The sequence below is a fragment of the Lacerta agilis genome, chromosome 5, assembly GCF_009819535.1.
Source record: "Lacerta agilis isolate rLacAgi1 chromosome 5, rLacAgi1.pri, whole genome shotgun sequence".
Classification (NCBI taxonomy): domain Eukaryota; kingdom Metazoa; phylum Chordata; class Lepidosauria; order Squamata; family Lacertidae; genus Lacerta; species Lacerta agilis.
Genome location: NC_046316.1, coordinates 34,438,287 through 34,458,075, shown reverse-complemented (window position 1 = coordinate 34,458,075; position 19,789 = coordinate 34,438,287). Strand labels below are relative to the sequence as shown.

Here is a 19,789-nt window from a genome sequence, read left to right as displayed (position 1 = left end):
CTAATCCCGGTCGTCTTCCATTTAGATCACCATTAAGAGTGCTCATACCCAAGCTTTACAAATTCCAGCAGATGCATTAGGTGTCTCTTCAAAAGATGTGTAAAATCCATGGGTTCTAGGAGTTTGTTCAGTATTCAAGTAACCTTTGTTTATATAGCAAGGATGGCTCATGTGATCTCTCCCCCCCACACACACACACATACACATAAAAAAGAAAAGAAAAGTGGCAAATACAGAAACTTGACTGATTCATCTGCCCAAGTTGGGGTGGCTTTTTAAGTCACTGTTTTCAATTTAAAAACAAAAAACCCTGAACCATTTCATGCTCCATTAAATCCTCAACAATTGAGGCTAGTTGCACTGTGGTGTTTCATTTCCCCACCCTTTAAAAAAAATGAAAATTTCTGTTTAACTTGCAAAAATAAGGGATCCTATTTACCCCTATTAAAATTGAATAGGAAAGGCACTACCTATCTCCAGCAACTGATCAAAATTGGGTTCTTTTTGTAAATAACTATATTTCATTTCTTTATGTAAAAAAAACAACCAACATTATAAAACATTGCAGGCATCCATTGGATTGCAGGCTAAGCTTAACCTTAGGATGTTCATTCTTCACCAAGTTGTCTTGACACAGGAGTTAATACTCTCAAAGAGCAAAGTTGTTAGCAATGATGTTTTATTTGTATTATTTCTTCTTATTAATCTAGTGGGGTTTATTAAACACCTTCCATAATTTACCTAGGCATTTTTTGTTTTCTCTTTGGTTTTCTCCTCCAGAGATTCCTAATGAAGGATGCCTCATTGGAAGGTTGCATCTTTTCCCAGCTGGTTGGTTTGTCTCTAAATAAACAAATACTCAACGCTAAAGTGCTTGAGACTCACAGTTGCTTAACACAAAACTGCTCTAATGAATCTCAGTAGCAGTTTTGTTAAAAAATAATCATGACAACAACACTGTGGAGGCCAATGTACCCTAGTAACGTGTGTTTAGCAATGTTTTTCGACTGATTTCCAATAAATTTATTACATTAAACACAGAGTCACACTGAAATAAATCATATCTTTATTGCTAGCTGGGAGTTTAATAAGGTGCTCCAATTTACCTCAAAGGAAGATTGATGTCAAAACAAATGATGTAAGAGGGTTAATCTGACAGACGATAGCTTTAAAAGTGGGTTGTATAAAATAGACATTGGGAGTGAGACCTTAAGGGTTAAATTCAAGTTCTGTGTCTGGAATGACCAGGGCATGTTCACATTACACCCGGACAACCAATTTACATTTATGTTGAGAGGAAAGCATTAACACTGCAACATCTCTCTTACACATCATTGAACTTTGCTTGCTGCTTTATTTAAATCTACACTTGTTTTAATTAAGCTCTTCAGTAAATAATTGAGCGTGGTATGAGCATTTATCCTGGCTATATTATGAAAATACTGCCTGCAGACTGTGGAGGCAGCTTTATTGCAAAGCAATAATCATTTAGACAGCACAACAGCATGGAAGCCAGTAGTAAAAACAGAATTTTATGAGTTGTCTACTCCCTGCTGCATCGAAACCTGAACTGAATGCAGTTAGACCAACAGCAATTCAATTAAAGGCTTACTGGAGGATGGTGGTTCCTAAATAGATTTCATGTGTTCTTGCTCCTATTCAATAAACACTTTGAATTCTTATTTATTTATAAAGTATATGCTGCCAATTTAGACAATAGAACATGGTGGTGTAAAACCATCATAAAAACATTATAAAATGATTAAAATGACTGATCAAAAAGGTTGCTCGGGGCTTCTGACACAAAATGTGCAACTCTCAATGGAGGCCAGCCAGGCCTCTGTAACATGGGGGGCAAACTCAGTGGTCAAGCCAGGACATAAGGGCTAAAGTGGTCCTTACAGCACTCTGGACACAAGTTGTTAAGAGCTTTGTATTATCTTCTGTCTCTATTACCAAGACTAAACTGCTAACAGGCTGTTTTACCTTTATTTACTGGTTTGCCAGTATCCCAAAGGATCAAAGCACAAGTACCATGAGCCCAAACAGCACACCCCAATAATGGATGACCAGCTGAATCTCAAGGGGATTTCCAGAGTCCATTGTGGTATGTCTGCATTGGCTTGACTGCATTGGCGCTCCGTTTCCAAACTCATTTCAAAGTGCTGTTTTTGAGCTTTAAAGCCGTCTGCACCTCAGGACCCCAGTACTTCAAGGATTGCCTGTCCCCACGTGACCCTGCCCAAACCCTGCGGACATCATCAGAGTCTCTTCTCTGCGAGGGAAGTGAGGTGAGTGGCAACCTGAGAACCTGCTCTTTCAGGAATGGCTCCCCATTTGTAGACTGCTCTCCCCGTGGGAAGCATGTGTGATGCCATCATTTTATAACCAGACCCTTGGCTGCTAAATAATCTATGGCCTTTTAAATGTGTTTGCGGGAGGAGGTCTTTTTTGGGGGGGTGGGGGTGTTCTTATCGCAGACTTGGCTATAGCTATTAACGTGACAGACAGACTGGTTCGACCACTTTTCACGGTCTCCCTTTCTGCAGAATCCACTCTTGCAGCCAGCAGCTACAAGATCACAGGAATGGAGGGTAATCCTGAGAGCACAACCAGGCTAACCCCTAGTCATAGAATCATAAACATGTAGAGTTGGGAGGGATCCCAAGGGTGATCGAGCCCAACCCCCTGCTGTGAAGGAACCTCAACTAAACCATACATGACTGGTGGCCATCCAATTTATGCTTAAAAACCTACAGCAACTTAAACAAAACAAAAAACCACACCATATCTTTTTTGCTGGGTTAAGATGGATTTCAAGGTGCATGTCTTAGGTTAAGTATTTTTATTTTCTGTGGGGAAAATACTGGTGTTAAACGCACCAAGTAATTGTAATGTTCAGAGCTGCCTCTTAACACTCCAGCTGTGCACAGCATCAAATGAATTGACATGGGGAAAACAGCAGACATTCACAGAATGTTTAGGTTTGGGAACATGAATTCTGTTGCCCACCAAAAAAAAAAAGCTGATGTGCTCATTTCTCTTGTCCAGCCACATTCCGGTCTAACAATCACTTGGTGCTATTGAGTGCTTATGAGAGGAGGTATTATGTTTTATCAGGCATAAACATTGTGCTCTGAGCACTTAGGAAATGTGATACCCCTGCAGCAGAAGCACAAAGGTGAGGATTTGGAGCTTTAATTGCACAATCAATAGTTTAGATTCAAGGGCCTCCATAAAAGGATATCTGATGAAATATCGCAGTCCAGAAATAAGTTCCTGAATCCAGTATTGATATTGCGATGTTGCGTTTATTACCGTACAGAACACAGAAATCATGTGGCCTGTTCCAGCAATGGGAAGAAATTTGGTTCAGTTCGCCTTTAGATGCAAACCTACCTAATTCACACTTTCTGAAACACAGCTAGTTTCCAAAATTCACCCTTCTCCTGATTTTGCAATGAAGTTCTCCAACCAAAAAATATGTACAAATGCATATATTTGGGGAAAATGTGTGTAAAAATGAATATTAGTGAAAACGGCATGAGCGCATTGCTGTTGTCCTGTTATTTTGTCACTGTGGTTTTATTTTACAATTTGCATGTAAGTGCAGTTTTTAAAAATAACACACATCCTCTTTTTTCTTTTGGACATTTGTATCCTTGTCTTCAGCTAACAGGGCTCCCAAAGTGACTTCTATAAAATCAATAATGGTAAAGGTAAAGGGACCCCTGACCATTAGGTCCAGTCATGGACGACTCTGGGGTTGTGGCGCTCATCTCGCGTTACTGGCTGAGGGAGCCGGCGTACAGCTTCCGGGTCATGTGGCCAGCATGACTAAGCCGCTTCTGGCGAACCAGAGCAGCGCACAGAAGCGCCATTTACCTTCCCGCCGGAGCAGTACCTATTGATCTACTTGCACTTGCTTTTGACGTGCTTTTGAACTGCTAGGAGGGTAGGAGCTGGGACCGAGCAACGGAAGCTCACCCCATCGCGGGGATTCGAACCGCCAACCTTCTGATCAGCAAGCTCTAGGCTCAGTGGTTTAACCCACAGCGGCACCCATGTCCGCATAAAATCAGTACCAACCAATAAAACGCTTAAAAGCATGATAGACACTCACTGAGGTATAAAGAGAGAAGGAACAGCTATGGAGGAAGGGGGTTTGCAAGTAGTTGGGGTTGGTGAGTGGAGCGAGCAAGGTTGGCAGCCTCTAGTATTTCATATATTTATATGTCACTTAATATCACTTAATGTCTCTGAGCGGTTTACAGAAATAACATATGTAATAAACTATACAATGAAGAAGAGGAGTTTGGATTTGATATCCCACTTTATCACCACCCAAAGGAGTCTCAAAGCGGCTAACATTCTCCTTTCCCTTCCTCCCACAACAAACACTCTGTGAGGTGAGTGGGGCTGAGAGACTTCAAAGAAGTGTGACTAGCCCAAGGTCACCCAGCAGCTGCATGTGGAAGAGCAGAGACGCGAACCCAGTTCACCAGATGACGAGTCTACCGCACTTAACCACTACACCACACTGGAAATACTTTTGCCAAAGCACATCCTGACTCCCAGTATACAACAGTCACCCCAGTACCATAGACACAGTATACCCAAATTCTGCCTTATATCTCTACACAAATAATACAGCACTCACTACACATCCCATTCTACTCTCACAACTCGCAAGCACCCATAAACACCACCTACCCCGTCGCTCCAGCACCTCACACTTCATCTCCATCCCCAAACCCACCTTGTGCCCCCTGCTTGTGAGAAGCACTCCTAAGACCGGGGTCAGCAAACTTTTTCAGCAGGGAGCTGGTTCACTGTCCCTCAGACCTTGTGGGAGGCTGGACTATATTTTGAAAGACAAAAATGAATGAATTTCTCTGCCCCACAAATAACCCAGAGATGCATTTTTTTTAAAGCACACATTCTACTCATGTAAAAACACCAGACAGGCCCCACAAATAACCCAGAGCTGCATTTTAAATAAAAGGACACATTCTACTCATGTAAAAACATGCTGATTCCTGGACCGTCCGTGGGCCGGATTGAGAAGGCGATTGGGTCAGATCCGGGCCCCGGGCCCTAGGTTGCTTACCCATGCCTAAGACGCACTTGGCCACAGGCAGCAGGGAACCATTTCTGCTGAGGTTGTGCTAAGCGGCACAAAGTAGCAGGGTGGAAAAAATCAACCCCCCCAAAGTTCAGAAGTCAGATGTTGATTCAAAATGCTCTAGCCAAACAAGCCCTGCAGCACCTGTCAAAACCTTTCCCTACGAGCTCATAATTTAATGCCAGCTATTTGGCCAGCTAAGCCGCAGAAAAAGCAACGCCGAGGCTACAGCTCTGGCTCCCTTGCGCACAAAATGCAGAGAGCTGCTTTTGAAGGAAACCGAAACTCCTGGTGGGCCCCCTGATTTCTCACTACAAACATACTGGACCTTTCCCTGGCATGAAAATAAAGAATAAGAATAAAGTTGTTATTTATATCCCGTCCATCTGACTAGGTTTCCCCAGCCACTCTGGGCGGTTTCCAGCACATATAAAAAACATAATAAAAGGTCAAACACTAAAAAAAACAGGGCTGCCTTCAGATCAGTGGCAGTGCTTCATTCTCTGGCACGTGGGGGGGGCAGAGGGGGCTGGCACGTGTCCTGGGGGTGGGGCGCACTGCCCAAAGGCGCAGGGTACGCATACTGGGCCGGGGCACACCGCCCGCAAGGCACCCAGCACGGGGGGGGGGGGCAGCCGCGATGGAACCCCACTGGGATCGCACTGATGGGAGTGGTGGGCTCCCATCGCCCCCCTCCCTCCGCCCCTGCTTCAGATGTCTTCTATAAGTCAGATAGTTGTTTATTTACTTGATATCTGATGGGAGGGCGTTCCACAGGGCGGGCGCCACTACCAAGAAGGCCCTCTGCCTGGTTCCTTGTAACCTCACTTCTCACAGTGAGGGAACCACCAAAAGGCCCTCGGTGCTGGACATCAGTGTCCGGACTGAACGATGGGGGTAGAAATTCACCCCCCCCCCAAAAAGTGCCTGTTTTTCTCTTTCAGGCATCACTTGTGCTCCTCGGAGGAAAGGTGGGAAGTAAATGAAATACATAATACCGGTACATACAAGAGAACGGCTGCAAAACACTTAGGAAGGCTCTGGTTCGTGGTACCGCCTTTTATACCTTTTTAAAAGGAAGCTGGCGTCCCACTTTATGACAAGACCTTGGAAAGGAAGAAATAAAATATCAGTGAAATAAACTCTTTCTGTGGTTTGTATTTGGACTGTGAGAGCGCATCACAGTAGTCTATCCTTGAGGACTTCTATATGGACTTGCCCTTTCACAAACCAAGGCAGACACAACTCAGGCCTCTGTTCTCGGCAATGTAAGGATAATAAATATATATTTAGTAGACATGCGAAACAGTCATCTCTCAGATATCTGTATCTATCTAAATAAGAGAAACAGGCCACACTGTCCTGGAGGGCTCAGAGCAATGTAATATATCCCCAGTGTTTTCTATAGAGCTAAGCAGAGAAAGAAAATGTACACACAGCAGGTGGGGGGGGAAAGGGGGGGAGACACCGCCTCTCCTACCCTTTGATCTGTGTGCCTCACAGTTTCTGCACACACGTTTTGCCTTGTAAGCATATCTGGATTTCTAAGCTGTAGCAGGGGAAAGAGGGGAGGGGTCAAATATGGGGGGAAATGCAAACAAGAGAAGTAAAAGAAAACAGCAGAGGAAACCTTGTGCAAAGCAAGGTTGCTTTTCTATCAGTATTTGCAAGAATCTCTCTCTCTCCTCCCACATGCAGAACAAACAGCAGCCATGTGAATAATAAAAATGGTGTTGAGGCGGGCTTTTAAAAAATTATAGAATCATAGGATTCCCAAGGGTCATCTAGTCCAACCCACTGCAATGCAGGAATAACAGCTAAATAATCCCTGACAGATGGCCATCCTACCTCTGTTTTAAAATCTCCAATGAAGGAGAGTCTACCTTGTAAGGGAGCCCATTTCACTGTCAAATAGCTCTTCCTCAGCCCTGTGGCTCCAGTTTGAATCCACAGAGACACACAAACGTATATACTTTTGCTTTAAAATAAAAAATGAAAATATTAAAGACAATATACAAACAACATCAAACGTACTGATAAAAAAGGTGGGGAGGAAAATTAGAACGGATAAGAGGGAAGGGAAGAAAAGGGAAGGCCATAAAGGTAAAGGGACCCCTAACCATTAGGTCCAATCGCGGATGACTCTGGGGTTGCGGCGCTCATCTCGCTTTATTGGCCAAGGGAGCAGACGTACAGCTTCTGGGTCATGTGGCCAGCATGACTAAGCCGCTTCTTGCAAAACAGAGCAGCACACAGAAATGCCATTTACCTTCCCGCCAGAGTGGTACCTATTTATCTACTTGCACTTTGACGTGCTTTCGAACTGCTGGGTTGGCAGGAGCAGGGACCAAGCAACAGGAGCTCACCCCGTCGCGGGAAAGGCCATACCCTACATTAAATCATGTGGTGCATCTTTTATCATCACAATCCAAGACACTGATCACTTTTATATCCTAATGTTCTGAAACATATCCTCTCCACAAACTTAATTGGACCATGTTCTGTCTCTGTTGTATTGACATAAATAAAAAATTTAGACCAAGAAGCATAAAAGTGATCTGATTTAGATTCCTCCATAGTTAGTTTTCTTTGTGAGATGCTCAGAGATACCTATATCCCAGGCTCTACCCAGTAATCAACTGAGGAAGGTGAGCAAGATTTCCCAGTGATTAGCTATTGACATTCTTGTCGCCATATTCCCAATCTGGGATTTGAATTGCTTTCTATCAAAAGCAAGGCCAAGACTGGATCTGGTGTTAGTGACTTACCTACAATTTGAGAGGTAAACTCCAATGACAAAATACACAGGATCACAGATTATAGAACCAACATATTAGTTTGCACTTTAGTATAAAAACACTCATTACCTATGATAGAGGTTGTAAACTTTTTTGGACTACTGGGCACACTGAATTTTGAAAGTGCTGTCAGCACCAGTCATAATTCGCAATAAAATGATTTTGCTATCAAGGAACCCATGTGGAATGAACTGTTAGTCAGTTCATGCTGACTGCACTGCAGGATCAATCCTACCATGGGGCAGAGCGAAATGTGACCATCACAGGCAGCATATATGGGTGACATAAAAGCTGGCAAAACATCAGTGATTTTAATTTCCTACATTTTGGTGACCTGAAGTGGGAGGGAAGCTGCTAAAATATTTCATATTCATCCTTATAGACCAATTTCTTTGCTGACATAGCTGTATGAAAACACATGGAAATTATAAAGTATCTACAATTATGTAATCTGTTATGGAACTTTAAAATCGATGTGCCTTCTGCATTGTCTCAGAATCGGTGGTGTTCCTATGCATTTTTAGGATGTGAAATCCGCAACAGTGAGGGTTTTGATTTTCTACGATCAGTTCTCTTTCCATTCTTGTATCCTCTTAGATTTTTGGGGAATTATTTAAGGCACATCCTCATGACACTCAGCAGATGAGATGTGATGATTCATATGGGTGAGCGGTCCGTGCTGGCGAAATCTGCCAAAACAGGGCCAAAGCAATCCATTTTAGGGTGTTTCAGAACATACAGACATTTTTTTTTGGGGGGGGGAAATAACAACAAAGATTGACTGAACTAGAAATTCAGTAGTCAAATCACAATGAAATATCACAATCCTGTAAAATGTCTTGCGATTGTAAGAAGCATGTTAAATGTATTCATTTATTTATTTTTGTCTCTAAGCAGCTGATCTACACACATACACAATGGAGCTCAGTCACTTTCCATATCAAAGTAGCATCTTGCTGGCGACCTCTTTCCTGGAATCTGGACAAAGCTTGACACTCTTTAAAAAAATTATTGAACAAATTTAGCAAAACAAATTATCAATCAGTATAATCAATTACATTTCCCCCTTTTTTATTCCCTCCCTCCCTCCCTCTTCCACCCTCCCGAGACTTCCCTCAGCTCCCCTCTCCGATTTGTGTGTACATATTATTTCCTGCATGTTATAAGTTTGTACATATCATTACTTTATCTATCATGTGTTCTACCAATAAAATTGTGAATGTCTACTCAAAACCTGCCAAGGAGTCCAAATCCTTTTGTTGTCTTTTTAAATAATTTGTAAAAAGTCACGCTTGTCCTTCTCATGTAGTTTGTATGTTAACTTTGCCATCTCCGCATAGCTCATGGAAATTTAAAGATTATGAGTAAATTAAAGAACATTTTCAGAGTTGGTTGCATTACAGACAATTAAATGAGTTGTACAAAGATGATAATAAAAAAAGGATTTAGTTATACAACCTCTAGATTTCAAAGGGAAGTTATAGAAGAAGATTTGAAGCTACTGAAGAAAGCATATAGTATTCTGCTAGAATGGGAAACTAAAGATGAGGAGGTCAAATCAGTTATGATTAAATAGGCACAAGATATAGGACATAATATACAATTTGAGGATTGGAAAAAATTGTGGAAGGTAATTTGAAATTTACAAACTGTTCCCTTTTGAAGGAAAATTATATGAAAATGATGTATAGATGGTCTATTACACCAGTAAAAATGGTGAAAATGTACAAAGCTTGACACTCTTTTCAAACAGATGGTATTTCCATTCATTTGAGGTGACACCATAGGTCAGAGTCATGATGGACCTGTACATTATCAGGTTTGTTTATTTAGATCACATAGGAGTCATGGGAGAGTAAGACAGCTTGTATGGCATCGTATATATATAAAACGTAAAAGTAAAGGACCCCTGGACAGTTGAGTCCAGTCAAAGGTTGCGGCGCTCATTTTGCTTTCAGGCTGAGGGAGTCAGCGTTTGTCCATAGACAGCTTTCCAGGTCATGTGGCCAGCATAAATAAACCGCTTCTGGCGCAATGGAACACCATGACGGAAACCAGAGCGCACAGAAACACTGTTTACCTTCCCGCCGTAGCGGTACTTATTTATCTACTTGCAATGGCGTGCTTTCGAACTGCTAGGTTGGCAGGAGCTGGGACAGAGCAAAGGGAACTCACTTCGTTGCGAGGATTTGAACCGCCAACCTTCCGATCGGCAAGCCCAAGAGGCTCAGTGGTTTAGACCATAGCGCCACCCTGTTTTAAAACAGCTGCACTGGTTATCAGCTTGTTTCCAGGCCCAATTCAAGGCGTTCATGTTGGTATTTAAAGCCCTAAATGACCCAGGCCCCCAATATTTGAAAGCCTGCGTCCTTCCCTACAGACCCTCTTGGGTGTTGAGATTGGAAAAGGGGCCTCTTTTGGTAGTTCCTCTGTCCCCAAAGGTTCGGGACAAGGGCAGTCTGGGAGATGGCTTTATTGTGGTGGCCCCCTAGGTTGTGGAATCCCCTTCCCACATGTCTGGCACCTTCCTTATGCAGCTAATGCTAAAGTGGCTTCTGGGACGTAAGGAGTATGTTTTTAGGACCCAGCTTATCTTTAGGGCTGTTAAGTTGTTTAAAATAGTGTTTAATATTGTATTTTAATGCTGTAACCTGCCCTGGGAACTTAGGGTGAAGGGTAGGTAATTAATAAACAAACCATTGCTCAAGCACCACGGGAACAGAATCAGCCCTAAGCAAGACTGTTGGAAGGCAGCCAAGTAGACAACATCTGCTTCCAGGTGGGTGCAGGGTGGCAAATCTACAACTGACAATAATTTTACAAAACAAACTCTCCAGCTTGGTTTGAGCTCATGCCACGTAGCTTGTCCCTGATCCTCCAGAGTGCCTTTTATGTACATAATGTATTGCTGACAGCATCTCCCTCCAGGGCAGTACACAACATACCAACCCTCTTCTGGGTGACTGGCAATTCTCACTGCTTTGCAGCAGCCTGAAAAGACACAAAATGGGGGGGGGGGGAATGGGAGACCAAAAAATTGACAGGGTGGTGGCGGAGGAGAGAAGGTGTTTCAAAGGCCTATCCTGACACCCGCAGAGCCTCTTTGAGCTCAAGAAGAGTCATGTGTGGGGAAAACTTGGCTCAAATGTGCATCTTCTATAAATGTCAACATTATTTTTAGCGTCGGCAGCGCACATGACAAACGAGTGTGTCACATCATTCTTCAACCTTTTTGCTTTAAAAGTCAACAGAAAGCTTTAAAAGAAAAAGAGGGGGTTGCTACTTAATGCTCCTAGAAATTGTTCAGTAACGCAGAATAAGCAGTAATGCAAAATAGGCTGCCATGCTAGCAACACATTATTTTGATTTTTGTATTCCTCACTCAAGGCAAACATAGGGTGAAGTCCAAAACAGTATTTCTGTTAGTGCAGCAGAACTTCCCTTGCCCTCTGTCCCAGAAATCTCCCCAAATCTGTTCAGGTTTATAGAGTGAGCAGGGATTGGTGAGGGAGGGAAAGTTCAGTAGCACAGCCAAAGCTCATTGCATTAGCCGAACTGCTCCATTGTATACTGTTCAGCGTTTCTAGATACAAACAGAATAGAAATACAGGGGTTCGGGTTTGGAGAACCTCCTTCACCACCTCTCCAAGAAAAGTCAAAACTTCCCCTGGGTATAAAAGGTAAAGGTAAAACACTGAGGAATCCAATCACAGATCTCTCATGTCAGGTCAGTTAGGTCTGTTGGGTTTGACTAGATGACCCTTGGGGTCCCTTCCAACTCTACAATTCTATGACTGCTAGTTTTTGCCCTGGGAACTGTAGTTCACCCCTCACAGAGCGACAATTCTCAGCATCTTCAAACTAATTTCAATAATAATAATAATTTTATTATTTATACCCCGCCCATCTGGATGGGTTTCCCCCGCCACTCCGGGTGGCTTCCAACAAAATATTTAAAAATACATTAACATTTCTAGTGTTAGTTGGAGGGAATGAGGTGCTACAAACCTATGGCATGTTGTTGTTGTTGTTCAGTCGTTCAGTTGTGTCTGACTCTTCGTGACCCCATGGACCAAAGCACGCCAGGCATGCCTATCCTTCACTGCCTCTCGCAGTTTGGCCAAACTCATGCTAGTAGCTTCGAGAACACTGTCCAGCCATCTCATCCTCTGTCGTCCCCTTCTCCTTGTGCCCTCCATCTTTTCCAACATCAGGGTCTTTTCTAGGGAGTCTTTTCTTCTCATGAGGTGGCCAAAGTACTGGAGCCTCAACTTCAGGATCTGTCCTTCTAGTGAGCATTCAGGGCTGATTTCTTTGAGAATGGATAGGTTTGATCTTCTTGCAGTCCATGGGACTCTCAAGAGTCTCCTCCAGCACCATAATTCAAAAGCATCAATTCTTTGGCGATCAGCCTTCTTGTATGGCATGTAGGATGCCTAAAATTAATTAACTGCATCATGATCTGCACTTTTTCTCTCTGCTAAGTACATCTGAACACAAGCCCTCCTCAAGACTGTAGTCGTAACTTGAATTTTGAAATATTGACCCAGAACAAAGTACTGGGAGAAAGTTAGGGTAACATTTCAGGGCATGTCCCAGCAGGATTATTTTCTGGCACAGTTCTCTTTCAGCAAAGGACAACTGAGAAAATTCCAGATGTGTTGCACTTGTAATCATTCCTTTGGCGACCAGGGGTTAATTGTGAAGGGTTATCTAGACCAGTGTTTTTCAACCTTTTTTGGGCAAAGGCACACTTGTTTCATGAAAAAAATCACGAGGCACACCACCATTAGAAAATGTTAAAAAAATTAACTCTGTGCCTATATTAACTATATATAAAGTAATTTTTCAATTTTTCCCACGGCACACCAGGCAACATCTCGCGGCACACTAGTGTGCCGCGGAACAGTGGTTGAAAAACACTGATCTAGACAACCCACTCAGCTAGAGAACAAACAGCACGGCCTAGAACTCCAGTGCAAGTGTTTCTTGCTTAAGTGCCTCTCTTGTTACACAGCCTTGCAAGCAGGTGATTTGCTAGAATCTGTGTAAATAAAAGCAGAGCTTTATCCTTACATGTGCAGCAAGCATTTTCCATTTCTAAACGTTCTCCAGGTTTGGGAATGGTCCACCTTCGATAGGAAACAACTATGTACAACACAATCTGAAGTTCTGATTTCAGAGGAACGTGTTTCTAAGGATCCAGTTACAGGTAGGTAGCCGTGTTGGTCTGCCATAGTCAAAACAAAATAAAAAATAAATAAAAATTCCTTCCAGTAGCACCTTAGAGACCAACTAAGTGGTCTCTAAGGTGCTACTGGAAGGATTTTTTTATTTTTTATTATGTTTCTAAGGAGGTAAGGTTAGGATTGTAGTCCAATCCCTCAGTATTCAACACTATTTCAGCATATTTGAGATTGAGCTATACTTGAATGAGAATAAGGCTTCATAGATCCCCGGGGGCACTTGTTGCATGTCAAGGACCCGATCCCTCCCCCGGTGAAATAAGACACAGTACACCATAAGTAAGGTTCAAATGGGAAATAAATGGCCACAACTTTATTGGTTACGGATGTTGGAGCGGTATTGGCTTAGGCATTGGATCAGCCGACTATATCAGACTCCAGTACGTAGTGCTGGCAGTCCGGGAAGGGTTAACCACGATGGATGAGCCCCTGCTGCTGCACATCAGCTAGGAACTCACCCTGCGATCACCGGCCTGGGGCGTGCCTGGGGCCCTCACCTTCCACGGCTCCGGACAGTGGTCACGCCCCACCGAACTCCTTTATCGAAGTACCCTTCAGCCCCTTTGGGGGGAGGTGATGGCCAGTCCTCCCCCCCACCATTCCAACCTACCCTAAGATCCAATGCCTAACCGCCAGACCAAAGTTGTGACGAATTGCTACGTGGTAGGCGAAAAACCACCAGGCGGACCCAATTTGCCAAGTGGGAAAATTCCTACCAGGCCCCTCAACGGCGACCAACCGTGGTCCATAGCAGCGTCAATCCTGCCTAGGCTATTACCCAAACTAACGGGAGGGTGGGCCGGGGAACGCGACGAAGGGAGCAGGAAGCAAGAGGCTGAGCCCTGGGAGCGCCCTGCTTAAGTGCAGCAGGCACGCCCAAAGCCGCCGCGCCGGTTGGCCGGCGGCCTGGGCAACGCGCCCAGGGCTCAGCCAATCTGTGCCAGGGGATGACCCCATCCCCTGTGCACGTGGAGGGCTCGTGATACCTGCCTGCAACCCCCCCTCCTTCTTATGGGCGGAAGGGGCTTTGCCAAGCAAGGCTGTTAATCTTCGGTGTACTTACCAGGAAATAAAAGTCTGTTATTTCAGTCTACTTTAGCTTCTTTAACTTGCAGTTCTGTGTCTATTGATCAGGTTTGGCTCAGAACAGGACTTCTGAGTGTCATAGTGCCCGGATGCAATCCATACAGGATATACCTGCCTAGAAAAAAGTTGCACTGAAATAAATGGGGCTTATAAACGGTTTGTACACTATGCCCACAGCATTCCCCTGTGGGGATAGTAACTCAAGATAAAAAAAAGAAAAAAAGGAAATGAGATTCATCTGGCATGACTTGTTTTTGATAAACCCATACTGGGTTTTAGTAATTATAGCATCCTTTTCTCAGTGCTCACAGACTGTTTATCTGTTCTATGACCATTTCTGGTATTATCAAGTTCGCCAGTCGCTAGTTACCTGAGTTTTCCTTTTCCCCCTACCTCCAAGTCTGCAGGGATCTTGCCTGTTCTCCAAGAAATCTCCAAGATTATAGACAGAGGCTCTGGGATTTAGAGAAAGTAGGCTGGAATTAAAGGAAACAGAAATCTCCTTGGTGCAAATTAAGACTGGAGCAGCAAATCCCTTTCTAGTGAAGCAAAAGCACTACTTCAAACCATGTTTCGGAGACAAATACTTTGGAAAGCTTAAAACAAAATTGAATAGTGCAGCTGTTAATTCATTCCTAATGTTTCTGCCATACTCTGAGTGTTTTAAAAAAGCAGGGTGGACCCTAAAAGGTAAAAGTGAAATGCGTTAGGAGACTTCGCTGAAAACTGTAATCTAGATTCCTAAAATGACGTCCTGTGCCCAGCAAAGTCAGCTGCTGACAAATGCATTGCTACCAGAATGTGACAAGTTAAAAATAAAACCATTTCAGGACTCGAGGTTATATTCAGATTGTTTATTGTCAAGAGTATGACAAGCACTCTGTCATATTGTGTTCAACATGCACCCAATTCCACATTAACTGCTCAAAATAGCACTTGCAAAAATTACAGTAGTCTAGTCATAATTTATGATTTGTTACATAATTTTTGTTAACGAGCACTAAAACTGAATTACAGTGTAGTCTAGGTAGTCTGTTATTGCTTGTTGACACTGCAGCTTTGGATCTACTGGAGAGAATCCACTGATATGCCTGAGTTATCAAACTGCATTTTGTTCTACCAAACTCAGAAATCATAAAATGCTGGAGAACACTTAAAAAGAAATTTAGTCTCTCTACTGGACACATTGGCATTCACAGCATGTGGACACACCGACTTCATGATATTTCAGAATAAAGGTTCATTGTACAATGGATGTGGTTTTTTTTTATGATACTGTTGATATATTCTGCTAGCCGCCCTGGCCATTCCTATAAGTAGTGAATAAATAAATATAGTTCGGGATGCCGAGGGGCCACAAATGGTAAACTGCATGCACACATGAAACTGTAGTCAGTTTCATAACAAGCCAACTTCAAACTATGAGTTATGCAGCTGGCTAATTAAATTAGACACAATGTTTTAAACCAGCAATCCTGGTTGGCAGGTAACACGAAGACAGTATGTTTTAGAAGTGAAACCAAACTCGGCAGAAGTCCTCCTCTTGGCTGTGGAGGAGCAAAGTGGGGTGCATGGGCGCTCACTGAGACTTGCCCATGGTTTAGTGGTGCTATGTCCAAACTGGACCAATATCACACCACAAAAAAGAATGTTCTGCTTATGTTGTAACCCCAGCATTTTTTAAAAAAAAACATTCAGTTCGGCAATCATGAAATCACTTTGGAGCATGTAGTGAACAGACTTGTATTCAACCAGTTCCATGGGAAAGTGGTTTCATGCTTGCTCTACAAAAATAAGGGGAGCAATTTCCATCAATGTGTAAGTTGTGATATAAATTCAAAAATATTGCATTAGGAATTATCTATTTCATGAACTGATTTTCTACACAAAGTCACTGGGTTCTTGAAAGTTGTGCATGTTTTAACAAGTCTCAAAATATATAATTTTGTAGTGTGCGTTCCAATTTCTTTAAAATAGTTGTGCAAACGATTTTAACAAAAAAGGGGGGGAAAGCTAAACTTACAAAAATGAGGTATTTGTGAGGAAAAATCTAAAACCTTTTAAATATTTGTGAAAAGCACAGTGGAGAGAAATATAGTATGTACGAATGGGGAAAAGGTAGCATTTTTTTGTTGACAGCTGGCAACACAACAGTAAAATGGCACATTTTCCAACATGTTTAGGCCTACTCCACTCCTCCAAGATTTCCAGCAAAATGTGTTTTTTTTTACTATTGAGGGAAGAGTGGGGGAAATGAGTTTAAGACCACTGCAGCATTCTGAAGTCATTCTTGGGATTGACCAAACATTTACTCATGCCCAATGTTCTATTACAGGAAACTAAGCATACAATTCCCAAAGTGTGTTCTTGCTGGAAGAAAGTTACCAGCACAGACGTTTAACACAAAATGGGAATCACCATGGGTATGCCAATGTTTTGGGTGTGAATAGCATAAACCACTACTGAAATCCTGTGCATCTCTTAGCCAGGATATTCCTAAGGACAGAAATTATTGATGGTTATTTTTCTCATACACTATTTGCCACAAACAGGGTCCCGTCCAGTCCCCCCCAGATAATGAATTAAAAGCTTCTTGGATAAAATTCTGTAAGTCTTGTTCCTGCGCAACCTTGTTTAGATTGGATGAGGAAATCCCTGAACAGATTGCATGCATGTGCAACAATACTAGCATAATTAAATTCCAATGATGCCTCTGTCATAGCTTGCATCCTGTAAACAAAGTCTGCTGTATAATTAAGTATCAAGGTATATTGATGTGACAATATCCACGGAGTGTGTGTTGATGTCTAATACATAATGTCACTTATCACATGAAGAGTTCATCTGATTCCTCGTCATGTTTTCAGTTTTTGAGCAGGTTAGGAAGGGAGTGGAAAACCTATCATCTGTATCACATAAAAAGTTACAGCTTTCTGTGTAACAAAACAATTGAATGACCTCTTTACCATGATGCCAGCCATAATGAGTAATGAATTTGTTGGACGTGAAGGGTTAATGTTGAATAGCATTAACACTCCCAGAGATTATGTCGTATTTCTTTTAACTCACTGCATTGCTGTAAGATGCAGGAGGGGTTTTGAACATTAACAAGGTAAAATACAGCAATGATAAAACATTGCGCCCTTTAAAGATATAGGCAGGTTAATTTTATGTCCCAAGGTTAGCTGTTTACTTCCTACTTGGATGTTATGTATCGTATCTCTAGGAAGATGCAACACACAATTTTATTCTGACAATTCACAAGGCGATCAACGTTGAAACTAGTAATAATAAAACAAAATGGTGGACAGGGTAGCCAAGACATTCAGATTCCAGCCTCAAGCTGCAAAGCATGTAACCAGTGCTCTTAATATGATTAGTGCTATGCAGGTCAGATTTCTGAAGTAGGAGGCACATTTTCTCTTACAAAACCAAGCTGAGACTAGAAATCCATTGGGATCTTTGAAATACTTCAGACTTAGAATCCATATAACAAACTTGAAAAAAGTCAGCATTTAAAAGACATATTACTTTGGTAAATGTATGCCTTTTCTCTCCAAAAACCAGATTAAGCAAAACTTCAGCACCTGGCTCCCCTGTCTTCCTATGAGCTTTTAGTAGCACAACCTCCACTAAAACCAATAGGCTAGAGATGAAAAAATTATTCTATTTTATCATTCCTATTTATTTTGCATACAAATCTCTGCTATGTGCTGTTTTCCTAGAAAGCATTTGGCACCAACTTCCTGTATCCTGATTATTAAATTGTGCTATTATTGCATTGCAGATGCCTGAAGTGTCAAATAAAAATGATCCAGGATAAGCATTTAAACTGTGTTTAAAAAAACTGGCCGCAAGCTTTTATGCACATGGAAGTTTGCCTTGGTCAGGTTCAATGTGATGTTGTCCTATTGAGCTGACGTTTAATTGCTGGCATGGCTAAGCAAATGCTAACCTGCCATTTGTTCTGGGATTTCTTCTTCCCTGTCACTTTAAAACATCTAAGCCTGATAATGCTTGAAAGCTTGCACCGAGATCTGCAAAAACAGTGGTAGGTCAGATTAAGGTATTGTTGTATCACGTGCCTTGAAGGGCCACCTTGTCCTGGAGATTCAAATGGTGCATTTGTGGAATTAGGCACACACTGTGCTGTGTCTTTGTGACAAAGACTAAGATTTCCATTCTTTGCCTTTTCACGGAAGTATGCCCCATGTCCACAGCTTAAACACCTATTAAGGGTCACTGATAGCCTTTTTGACAACACCCAACACACACCCAACAAGAGAGGGCAAGTTTGATGAGATATCTAAAAACAATACATGAACAACCGGAAGAAAAAGCGCCAAAACAATTTTATTTATGCAAATGAAACATTTTCCAAGTAACCCTGAGAAAACACAAGGGTTACAAGCAGAAGGTAACACTCTGGGCAAGAAAAGGGTGTCTACCCAGGTGTTTCCAGCATTTTACTAGTCTGAATATTAAAAAATGTCCCCAAATGTGTATAAAGATTAAAACTATGTCAATATGCCTGGTAACTCATCCGAAATACATCTGTTGATGTTTTCCCCTCATTTCCACTGATTTATATAGAACCTAAATGGTTGGCTGCTCTGAGGATCAATATGGTTAAGGTATAATTCCATAGTCTTTTCTTTAAAAATATCAGTATGTGCATTTTAATCATGTTTCGTTCCTCCACATCCAATAAATTGCTTAATCTTAATGACTTTTCATAAGAAAAGGAAGGGCCTTTAAAATAACACCAGTTTGTTCCGTAAGCTTCTTCATATTCCATTATGCAAACAAAACCTTTAAAAGGGCCTCACTATTGTAAAATATACCATACCTACACAGACCTTTGAATATACCACTTGATTTTGGTTTCCAAGAGTGGCTCTACAATAAACATGACGCATGACTACAGCCTATTTGCCTAATTTGCTGTAACCCTATCACACCAGAAATGCCGAATGAACCTAGAAGGAATCAGGAACCCTCATAATGGACAGGATTGTTTGTCCTAACAACAGTTTAAGATGTTGGTTCATTATGAAAATCCACTGAAGTCATACAAGACTCTTCCACTTCCAGTTCTTCACCCAGCAAAGGTTCTTCACAGTTTTGCAGCCATGAAATTGATATGTGGCTTCACCAGAGGAAAGAGTGGCAGGCTGCGTTTGAACTCTGTCATATTCTGAATCACGTCTGGCTGCAAATAAACATTTTAGAAAAAGAAACTTTTGAGAATCAAGCACATGCCTATATGTATTCACTGCAGCAAAATTCATTTTTAAAATCATCAGCCAAAGGGTGACCAGGTCCTCAAGTCTCAGTTAAAAAGCCAATAGCAAAAAAAAAAATATAACTAAGATCCAAACCTTGTTTACATAAGAACTTCCTTCAGACGCAAAATTTACGAGATAAGATTGCCTAAAAAGTAGCTTCTTACAAAACTATACATCCAGTATTTTATGATGACAATCTTAAGACAGGAACATCTCTCTGTGCCTGACAGGTAGGTGTGGTTTGCT

At 42.0% G+C, this 19,789-nt stretch overlaps 1 protein-coding gene across 4 annotated transcripts in view; it reads right to left on the bottom strand.

The window, feature by feature from the left end:
* Positions 1-18,588: 18,588 nt before the first annotated feature.
* Positions 18,589-19,789, bottom strand: part of IDE (insulin degrading enzyme) — a 55,588-nt gene continuing 54,387 nt past the window's right edge. For all 4 annotated transcript variants that reach the window (XM_033149285.1, XM_033149286.1, XM_033149283.1 and 1 more), the window contains exon 25: positions 18,589-19,467. In XM_033149285.1, coding sequence (XP_033005176.1) covers positions 19,372-19,467 — 96 coding nt within the window. In that variant the 3' untranslated portion in view covers positions 18,589-19,371. The remainder of the gene's footprint in view (positions 19,468-19,789) is intronic.